The sequence below is a fragment of the Triplophysa rosa genome, linkage group LG9, assembly GCF_024868665.1.
Source record: "Triplophysa rosa linkage group LG9, Trosa_1v2, whole genome shotgun sequence".
In the NCBI taxonomy this organism is placed as follows: Eukaryota; Metazoa; Chordata; class Actinopteri; order Cypriniformes; family Nemacheilidae; genus Triplophysa; species Triplophysa rosa.
This window is the reverse complement of record NC_079898.1, coordinates 6,982,238-6,993,243: the sequence shown is the minus strand read 5'-3', so window position 1 is coordinate 6,993,243 and position 11,006 is coordinate 6,982,238. Positions and strand designations below refer to the sequence as shown.

Sequence of the window (11,006 nt, the reverse complement as noted above, 5' to 3'; positions counted from 1 at the left end):
GACAATGACTGAAAGTACTGCAGAAACATAATGCACGATGTGAAGCATTTAACTAAAGGAACGCGTACCTTACGAGCTTGAGCAAGAATCTTACAGGCATCGATCACAAACGTCAAAGACTTCATCTGTAAAGCTTCATTGATAGAAAACACCTTGTTCTCCAGATTGATTGCAAAGTCCTGTAGAAAAAAAACATTCAAAATATGAACATAGAAAATGTCTGTATGAAGGAAGAATAAACAAATGATTAACGTCTCCAACAAACCTTGGCTTGGTTATGAAAGGTACATCTCTCATTGTAATCTTGAAACTTCTTCTCCTGCCTTGCAGCTTTGCTGACCTGTCATCATATATGAACACAGTTCTGTGAGGTTGACAGGTCGCACATGCGTGTATATTTACACATTTTCCAAATGTGTTTTTATTTGGCAACTGAATTTATGCAAGTTTTATAATTCACCATGACTGCATGTATGAGAGCTATAAGACAGAAATGCTTAAAAATAGTTCTTTTATTTATACAATGTTAGAGTTTAAATATTTTTATTTGAATATATTATTATTGTATTAGTTATGTAAGTCAAGGTGAATATGTCTTTGTTATGTATTGTCAATAAGGTGAACATAAAAATATGATTTGAAATTAGTTCATTTAGAGAAAACAGCATTTAAAAAGCATCTTTTTTTTAAACTTATTTTATGACCTTTTTTACTTTTACAGTATTTTCATTTATTTCAACTTAAATCTGATTGATTTAAAATAAGACCATTCTGGTAAACGCAACGTGTCTCAATATGTAAGGATATTTACCATGGCCGAGCAGTTGTAGTAATCTTTGTGTGTTGGCTTCCATGGCTTCAGACATCTCCAGCAAAATCCATGGTTACACTTGGCACATGTCATACTACAGGGTAAAAAGGATTCTTTGTATGATTCTTCAACAACTTGAGAACAACATGAGTAAATAAGATACACTGCCCGTCCAAAAAAGTCACCACTTGGATTTAACTGAGCAAATAAGTAAGAGCCTCCCATTGGATTGGAGGTCTAGGTTCAGCAACATTATGTGCCCAAAGAATAGGAATATACTGAATGACCAGGTTATTCCATCAATGATTTTTTTCTTCCCTGGTGGCACAGGCATATTCCAAGATGACAATGCCAGGATTCATCGGGCTCAAATTGTGAAAGAGTGGTTCAGGGAGCATGAGACATCATTTTCACACATGGATTGGCCACCACAGAGTCCAGATCTTAACCCCATTGAGAATCTTTGGGATGTGCTGGAGAAGACTTTGCGCAGCAGTCAGACTCCATCATCAATACAAGATCTTGGCGAAAAATGCATGCAACTCTGGACGGGAACAAAATGGACATTCTGGACATTGCAGAAGCTTATCGAAAGGATGCCAAGGCGAATGCGTGCCGTAATCAAAGCTAAAGGCGGTCCAACGAAATATTAGAGTGTGTGACTTTTTTTTGGACGTGCAGTGTATCTTCGTGTGGTAATGAGTAACTGAGTGGTGCAGTATATTTTGTGTGTATACTCACTGAAGGCATCCCTCATTTTTCTCAATCTGGGCTTGGCAGCTCGGGCAGCGTTTGGATATCAGTTTGGCCAGATGTTTACTCTGTGCTTCCATACTCATTCCCTCATAATAACCTCCATCATCCATCCACTGAGACATGTGACTGCAGCTGGCTGGGTAATGCGCCTGATAGTGGATATGTTCATATTACAGAGACATGACTACACATACACTATAGAACTATTTAGAGAAAGGCAAATACAACACAAAATGAAATGCAATAAAAAAAACATCATTTAAAAAATACAGCAATACAATGTAGTTTAAACAAGAGTTATTATAGTTTTTGTATTAACATTTTAAATTAGCTTTTATTTTTAGATTTTGAGTTATGTTCATTTTAGTTAGATTTTTGTCCCATTTTGTTATATGCTTTTGTCATTTTATTATTTACTTGTTTAGTTTAGGTTGCTATATGAGATGAACATTTTTTAAAATAATTTTAGTGCCTTAAATTTATTTCAGATTATTTCTGCGGCAACATTTACATTTTTCGTTTAGTTTAAGCTTTTACAATGATTTTTAGGCCAATATTTGATTTGATTTAAAAAAACAGAAACGTTTTCAAAGTTTTAATTTGAATGAACTTAAATAACCTTGCTTTAACCCAACATTTAAATCAAGTAAAAAATGAATTATAAAAATTAAAAAATTGTATCTATTAAAATTTAGCATAAATGATGAAGTACAATACTACAATGATTTATAATAATACATAAATTCATATTTTGCCTTCACAAAAAGTATAATTTTCAAAACCACTTGTCAAAAATCACTGAAAGATTTATGGATAAATGTTTGAAATTATTTTTGTAGCCAAATTGTGCCAACAAATTCATTTTTTTTATTACGAAACAACATTGTTATTTGATAAAATGTTTAACAAATGCATGTCTTATGGTATGTTCACACCAAATACGAATGTAATTATATGCAGAAGTAAATTACAAACAAGTCAATTTAAAGACACAAAGAAGCAAATTCACGGTGGGCGACACAAATGATGCGAATTGGGTGATGTGGTTATGCGATATACGCCTCAATTGTGTCTTCTGCGCAAGCTGAAAATGTGTGGTGGATACTCCATCGCGTGATGTTTATCTTCGCGAAAAACAAGTCATAAATAACGATAAATTGCTTTTCATGTTGCTTTATTTCTTCCCACATTCATGGAAGATTGTTATTTGTTATTCGATGAGTCACCTCTGGGAAGTTACAACTGAAACAGGAGGACCAGCAGCACTTGGAGCAGGTGCCCATGCTGCCAATGTTCTCTTTACACAGGATCTGATCGCAGCCCTGAGGATTGGTGCACCACGTCAGGTTAGAGCAGCACTCCACAAAACCTCGCAGAAGAGCATTTTCATACTGGAAGAGAAAGCACACGATACGTCAGGATGCACAATAATTCTCTATTCAATGATGTTGGTGTGAGCCGTGTACATACTTTGGCAATGATGTCCTTATCAGTGAGAATATTGCGAAAGAATTTGGAGGTGGGCTGCGCTCGACAGTCCGTAATGGGACAGTCGCAGTTCATCACCAGATTCTGTTCGATACGAGCGGTGAGGTACTCCTGCCAGCAAGACTGACGGGAAGAGAAAGAAGTGTCACAGGCACGGTTTCAATGAACAATTTGATGCGCATTTGCATAAATGTGCACACTCACCCTGCAGCAGTAATGCATACAGCAAAGCATCGGAGGGGGATCGCTCTCTTTGGATTGGGAAAGGCACACAGGACACTGGCTCACAGGACCAGGGTCTGGCTGCGGGTTTCTGATCTTAAGGCCGGCGGCCTGCACCAGGGAGTCCGGGTCGTCTGTGTAGCGTTGGATCAACGTGTCCACGTTCCATTTGCAGTGCATGAGCAGATGCTCGGCCCGGTCCAAATCCAGACTCAGAGTTCCTGCCACCTGCTGTACGGTGCGCTGCATCAGCTGCTTCACCTCCTCTTGAGTCATGGTGCGCCCCATGGAGAACAGCACGGCTTCCAGGACGCCATCCTCCATGTGCTGCGGGGGAACTAGAACACCTCCCAGACTGCGGGGACAGATACAGGACACAGCTTATAAGGTTTGCTATTCAGGGACAATGACAACGATCGGGTTTGACTGCCGGTAAAATGTGTTGCATATCCAAGACTACTAGACTTATACATTACTGGTTTATAAATGCTTTAGTATAAATACGATTTAAAATACTCGACAAACAAACATTTAGGAATTGGGATTGTGCATGACATCCGTTCCAACTGTGCAGAAATCCGTTGACTTGCTTAATATCAACAATTAATACAAAAAGTTCAAACCTAAAAATACATTAAAAAAGTTCTCTCGGTATTTATACTTTTTTTTTAACATCTCTCAACTTCAAATGTGTTTATCAAGTATTTAACAGGTTTCAAAGCTTCTGTAGCCAACACGCCTGTCCATTGAAATGACAAGTTATTGAATCAAAGGCTCAAAATAATAGAATTATTCTTTTGTGCACAAAATAAATGAACAACAAACATGATTTTCGAATATTAAATATTCTTTATTTTTTAAATATTAAACACAACTGGTTGGAGTTGCTTTTTGCAATAATTATTATATAAGCCCAAATAATTGTGCTCTGTATAAAACAATCGTGCATAATTATTTTAAAAGAAAAATGAACAAAAATGTAATTCCCATTAGGCTTGACTTCAAATGTTTCTACTAGCAGAACTGTCATCTGTGTCTGTGTGAGCAATGGTGCGAGTTTAAGGCAGGGTTGCGTGTTTGTCCAAACAATGGAAGACAAGGCCAGGTGTAAAAGACCCCTTTCATTCCGCTCATGATCAAATTCTTTTCTTCTTTGGCTGATGCCAATATTCACACTGACCCACGAGGAATGCAAACGCTCCGTCCTTGTGTACGTTCATTTACGTGTAAAGGGCCGACCTATCACAGCTCTGAGACCTGAACAAATGATATACAAACAAACAGATGTGAAGCTCCTGCCTCACACACACATCCTGCTCTCTGCTTCCTGTCTCACACGGGGGTCAAAGATCAAAGTTTAAAGCTGCAACCCGTAACTTATGCCTTCGTATCACCATCTCTAAATTGCTGGTTATTTTACGTAGTTATTTTCATGTAAAATAACATTTCCAGTAAAACTGACGCTCAAATTATAAATCATAACTTACAGTTTACAAGCTTACCACTGTGGTAAGGTAAGGAAGGTTCCAACACTGCTTTTTTACAGACGTGCTCAATACCTGATTATTAAATATGAATCATATTTCCTGGTTATTAAAGTAAGGGATTGCAGCTTTAAGGGTCATCAGCAGCAGCACACCTGGTGTCAGTCTTGTCGCTGCCGCCCGAGGAGTTCTTCTTCGTGTCTATCTTAAAGGAGAACTGCGCCTGGCCCTTGCGGGGTGTGGTGGGGTCCTCCATCAAGAACTCTACGAAGTGTGGACTCTCTTCGTTTCGCCGGAGGTAGCCTTTGTTGATGACGTGCATGATGCAGGAGAGCACGTCAGTGGTGCTGCAGCCGAAGCGGACTGAAGCGGGAGCTCGAGTCGCCTCCTGTTTCTGACATCTGTCCAACACCTGCAACAAGCATAAACACACGTTTTAGCATTATGTACAGATTCAAATATATTTCAATATTTCCAAAAAATAGCCATTAATGTTGTGGAGTGGTTACCGGACCCACCAAGACCACCAAAATATTTTTCATTAGTTTATAATTTGGAAGAGAAGAGCTTTCCTTATTTTTCTTGCCATTGTAGGGATGAAATATAATTTCAAGTGTAATACCAAGTACCTAATATTAAGATATCAAAACCATTGTCATTGCTTGTTGTTAATTGGACCAATCTGTATTTTGTGTCATTCGCCAAGTGCCAAGTAGCTTTGCGTGAGCCACAGTTAGAAAAACCCTGATGTAATGCATTCAGACATTTCATGCTTTTGTACTATATAATTGTCAATTGTAAGCCATAGACTCATTACTGTATTGCTATAACACTGTAATAGAATCATTTTTAAATCATACCACCATTTAACTAGCGCTACCATGACATACACACATCACTATCAATATTTCAATAAATATATTTTAGATATAGAATTTCTTTCACAATACAGCAAAATCAATTGACTATTTCTGCATTATGGTTACAAGAAATGTGTCTAATTGTCTTAAAAAATGCTGCAATGAAATGAAATGTTCCGTCTTAAAAACAGAATATTTTTTTAAAGAAAACTGTATTTATTTTTTGCTGGCCAGGTTTCATCAAATTCACCCAAATACAGCTTTATCAACTACTGTGAGAAATACAAGGACAGTCACCAGAGATGGGACAGTCAGCATCCTACTTCCGTCATTGATCCAGACGTTACCTTAAAAACCAGATTGTCAATATGCATCTCCTTCTCATTCTTCATGATCTGCACAATGAGACAGTAGATGTAGTTCCTCTTCCTCTCCAGTGTGAGAGCAGCATCTTCGTCCACATTTAGGTACGTCTGCTTAGGAAGCAGCAAAAGATGTCTGTCCGAGCTCTGCGTCAGGAACCTCTTGTTCAGTCTCAGGATGCCTGCAAAGTGAATGTCATACAGATCCCTGTGGGTTTGCAGTTTATGCATTTGATCATGCATTTTCCTACTTACACCATGTGAATCAAAGTAATCAGAAGGACGAAAGTAATTAGAATGAACCTGAACCACTTTTTTGAACTAAACATTTTTTCATTACTGCCCAACCCAAAACTCAGTGTTAAGTATGGGTTAGAGAGGTGTGCTCACCCTTCCCGGGGTCCTGACTGCAGCCGCTGTGAGTCAGAACACTCTTCTCTGCAGTGAGAGGTTTAAGAGCGTGAGTCAGCATGGATGGAGAGAGACCGGTGACCTGCTGCAGAGCCTCCACGCTCACATCCTACAGAACAGAAAAGGTACTTCTGAAGCTAGCATACACAAACCTGCTTCTTATTAGCCTGAGGTTGTCAGTGAGGATTCTTGAGGATCTGCTGTGGTGTGTTTTTAAGAAAGTACCTCCTGTTGGTTGAACTGTAGCAGGATGTACATCTCAAGCGTGGAGACGTAAAGGGTGCGGGAGCCGTACTGAAGTTCTGCATGACCGAGCCACGTCCACTGCAGCCGCCGGGGTTTACTGTGGGTCAGGCTATACATGCACTGACCTATACGACAAAAACAAACAAACAGATGTAGTAATGCAGATACCTGACAAATGTATCAAAAACTTGTTAATAGTGAGATGAGAAATTCAGTTCCTAAATGAACATCACAACTACTTTCAAATGCATTTTATGAATCGCAAAAAAAAACGGTTTCACCTAAAACTCTTCTTTACTTTCCCACTGATAAAGAACAACGGCACATGGGCGATTCACAAGAAACTATCGAAATATCATGACAGGAATGATTTTTGCCTTGCACAAAGAATCATTTTAATATAGGAAGGATTTATTTTAGTATTTTATTGCATTTTCTGCTAAACCTCAATCTCGACTGTCGAACTGTTTACACAACAATATTGGTATCATTACCGTAATGCATAGTTTTCCACATTTAAAAATGTAAACGAATACTTATCTACAAAAATAAACATCATTAATGTCTGATTTTCTATAATTAGTTGCTTAGACATGGTGGCTTCTCTTTTTCCTAGCAAAACATGCAATGAAATGCACATTTGTAGTTTGTTGCGGTAATGAGTTTAAAAAAAAAAACTATTTAAAAAAAAAGTTTTTTAATGTTTTAAAGTTTTGGAATTCATGTGTTTAAACATGACAAACCTTGTTTTAATGCCTAAAATGTGATTTGTTGATGCAAGTCTCTTGAAAAAATGATTTAAAAAATCATGTTTGACATCCTGGAAGCCAAGGTTTCCTGAGAATCACCCACGTACACTTTTGGCGGCCTGAGAGTGACTAAATCAACAGCACATTTTCATTTCTCGGCAACTATTCTTTTAAGAGTTAAAGGGATAGTTCACCCCAAAATGAAAATTCTGTCATCATTTACTAATGTCATTTCATACCTGTATGAATGACTTTGTTTTGATGAACACAGAGAAATATATTTGGAAGATTGTTAGCAATTTTCAGTTCTGTGACATTCATTTTTACTACTATGGCAGTCAAAGGTGTCCCAGAACTGTTTGTGTTCCTAAATTCTTCAAAATATCTCGCTTAGTGATACAATATTTTTCCCTACTATGGTAGTGGATGATGTCACAGAACTGAAAATGGCTAACATTCTTACAAATATCTGTCTTTGTGTTTAACAGAACAAAGAAACGTCCACAGGTTTGAAACAACCCGAGGGTAAGCAAATGATGACAGAATTTTCATTTTTGAGTGAACTAGCCCTTTAAGGTTTTGAGCAGTGACTGTTAGATCAGGAATGCTTTCTGAGGCTCAACAAAGGATGAGGATCGGGGAACACGCTCATGACTCGCAGCTAAATCAAGTTAGACATCACATGACATTCACTGTCGATGCAGTGTGAGTTTGAACTAACTGTTGCTGTAGAACTCCGTAAACTCAGCCAGATAACTGCAGAGTTGAGAGGGGAAGTGTTTGCTGGGATCCTCAAGATAGCATGGACCTGACACAACCCAGCAACGTGGAGATAAGACCAACACTTTCACATCGCTGTCTTCATCGGGCTCAGACACATCTTCATCCATTATCTGACAACGACACGCAAACAAAACCCGTCAGAAGAATGCGTTTGGTGCTGCTTCACATCACTCTATGGTTACAATGGGAGCGGACGCTCTCCTGAGCTACTCTTACATTGGATTTGTGTCACTCTCACCTCCTCAAAGTTGTCCAGATTTTTGTCCAGCTGCTGTAGACGGTACAGATGAAACTCCTGCTGAAGATCTTCCGATTCGCTCAGGCTAGTGAGCATCTGCTGGGGAAAGCGGTTTGGAAAGCAGGTCCCGATCTGATCCACCACAGCGTTCTCCAGCCACACCCTCCCTTGACCCAACAGACGATCACCCAGATAATACCTGAAGATGGTAAGATGGACAACATGAGAAACTGGCAACGAATTTCCAATGGTACAATCAAAAATACATGCAGGTTATAGATACCTGTAAAAGTGCTCGAAGGTGTTGGCGAGCTCCAGACCCGACAGGAAGAGCATGGGCTCCAGAAACTGCTGCAGCTGACTCAGGGTGTCCACATTAGAGTCCACTCCGCTCTCCTGAATCATCTTATCTATGTACTGCGCGAACCGTTCGCTCACCTTAAAGAAAAGAAATCATGGCTCAATTTTAGTTATGGAATTTGAATTTCGAAATGCTTTTTTCTATTCGGATTGTCTGGATGCTGCCGTACATGCATGGCGGTGAGGATGGAGAGCTGGAGCAGGGCTGCAGAAAATCCCTGTCGGAGCGCGAGCACAAAAGCGGTGTGCTGACCAAACAGCTCCTCCATGGCATTCTTGAGCCGTAAAAACATGTTCCTGTAGCACTCCACAAAGTCAAGGCGGCTGCTTGTCGAATCCAATAAACTCTTTACCTGGAAACCACCCAATACTTGGATTTAAAATGCTGCTTTACATACAACAGACTTCAGCGTGTGTGCGGATATGTGGGTTTAAACTGGTTTACCTGTCGCTGAACGACACCTTGCCAGCACAGAGCGATGCCTGCGATACTGCTGCTGTTCTTCACTTTGGGTTTAGAGGAGGATGAAGATGAGATTACTGAACTCGTTTCCTTATTCTTCCCATCTTTGCTATCTGTAAAACAACATAAGCACATATATAAAATGACTCGGGCAAGGGTCTTGCAAAACTAGGACTGCACAATTAATCTCATTCAAATCCAGGTTAAATCCTAAAAACCCATTTCGCCTATCATGAAAAAGAATCATTTATAGCCAAGGAAAAAAACAGAGACCATTCCTAATTTTCATGTAATCCGCATTTCTTGATGTATTGTGGCCATTCCAGTCGAGTGTGTTGAATTTCAACAAAATCAAACCTCAGGAGTGACAAAGTCATCCAACAGCAATGTGAAAGACTGACAGCATGACAAGACACATAGGTTCTCACATGAAAAAAAGATTTTTTCCTAAATACATGTAGAAATATTACTGTTGTCTTGCTTAAAAGTGAATATGAACTTGTTTTCTTTGCAGTATTTGAGGTCTGAAAAAAACAGAGCATCTTTTCTGTCCTTTTCACCTGTTTCTATAGTTTTCATTTTCGGCAAATAAATGCAAATAGAACAAGATTTTAATTTGAAATTTGTAAAAAAAATACATTGTTAGTAGTTCACAGAATGAAACAAAAATGATCATTTTACCTATAAATAGGAGATTTAGAAAAACGGAAAATAATTTCAAAATGGTCTCTTAATTATTTCCACGGCTGTATATTATGTTAAATAGAAAAAAAACTGTAACTGTAAAAGTGAAGTGTGTACTAAGACGCAGTCACAACTTCACAACATTCACATGTAGGTGCAATGTAAACAATGTTCACTTTTATCATATAATAGATGAAACCGTGATTTTGGTCACAATAATTGCAAAATATATCTACATTTTTTATGCAAATTGTGCAGCCCTACCAGCAAAACTAAATGAATAAATAAAGCAATTTGGGAAACAGCATTTTGTTATGGTTAGTTTGGAGTTGAGCATAGCGGATGAATGGGGTGCTGCAAAATACATCAAATCATGTCAAAATACATTAACATCTACACTATTACTTACTCTTTATATCTCTGCTTCTGTTGATACCTTCTGAAAACAAGAAAAATACCTTGAATTAAGGAATCTTGATATAACATATTAACCATTTTTTAAATATCAGGTTTCGGACAACAGTAAAAAGACAAACATATATATTTTCATGTTACCCACAGCAGCCGCTGCAGCAGTATGTGACATGGGTATTTGTGTTGTAGTTCACTCACTGGATTTGATGGGAGGTTTAAGCTCCTCTGTATCAACCGTACTGGTGTCCACATGGACGAGCAGATGAGTGAGACGCCGCACGCGAGAGTTAAAGACGGAGGCTGTGATCTTGCTTCGCTTTGACGATTTAGTGTTCTCTAAATACTCATCGAGTAGCCAGGACAGAGGGCTCAGAGTGGATGTCTCTGTTAACCAGAACATGAAATAAATCCCAAGCAAACTTCAGAATGAAACTACCAACAAAACATTCTCAGAACTTCCATGACCTGAAAAGCTGTAATCTGATTGGCTGTTACCTGAGATAGTGATGCTCTGTACTATTGGTGTGATGAGGGCTTCCCAACAGGTCCGACCTAATGCCTCTGCCGCCTCAGCATCAGGCAAGAAGAGGTCAGCAAACATCTGCTCGTGTCTCAGTGCACTGTTTAACCTAAATCCCAGAGAAAATACTGTTTCTATAAAAGAAACAAACCCTC

At 38.8% G+C, this 11,006-nt stretch overlaps 1 protein-coding gene across 2 annotated transcripts in view; it reads right to left on the bottom strand.

Annotated features, from left to right (window-relative positions):
• Window positions 1-11,006, bottom strand: part of LOC130559472 (cullin-9) — a 39,319-nt gene that overhangs the window by 2,477 nt on the left and 25,836 nt on the right. The window contains exons 20-38 of one of the 2 annotated variants that reach the window (XM_057342572.1): window positions 10,827-10,960; window positions 10,530-10,715; window positions 10,327-10,353; window positions 9,216-9,346; window positions 8,941-9,123; window positions 8,694-8,848; window positions 8,411-8,609; window positions 8,111-8,282; window positions 6,620-6,765; window positions 6,374-6,503; window positions 5,969-6,165; window positions 4,917-5,173; window positions 3,260-3,632; window positions 3,038-3,178; window positions 2,794-2,958; window positions 1,553-1,716; window positions 812-905; window positions 266-340; window positions 69-179 (exon numbers count right to left, since the gene is read on the bottom strand). In XM_057342572.1, coding sequence (XP_057198555.1) covers window positions 69-179; window positions 266-340; window positions 812-905; window positions 1,553-1,716; window positions 2,794-2,958; window positions 3,038-3,178; window positions 3,260-3,632; window positions 4,917-5,173; window positions 5,969-6,165; window positions 6,374-6,503; window positions 6,620-6,765; window positions 8,111-8,282; window positions 8,411-8,609; window positions 8,694-8,848; window positions 8,941-9,123; window positions 9,216-9,346; window positions 10,327-10,353; window positions 10,530-10,715; window positions 10,827-10,960 — 3,040 coding nt within the window. Of the gene's footprint in view, window positions 1-68; window positions 180-265; window positions 341-811; window positions 906-1,552; window positions 1,717-2,793; window positions 2,959-3,037; window positions 3,179-3,259; window positions 3,633-4,916; window positions 5,174-5,968; window positions 6,166-6,373; window positions 6,504-6,619; window positions 6,766-8,110; window positions 8,283-8,410; window positions 8,610-8,693; window positions 8,849-8,940; window positions 9,124-9,215; window positions 9,347-10,326; window positions 10,357-10,529; window positions 10,716-10,826; window positions 10,961-11,006 lie in introns of both variants that reach the window. The other variant, XM_057342571.1, reaches the window with a different exon arrangement.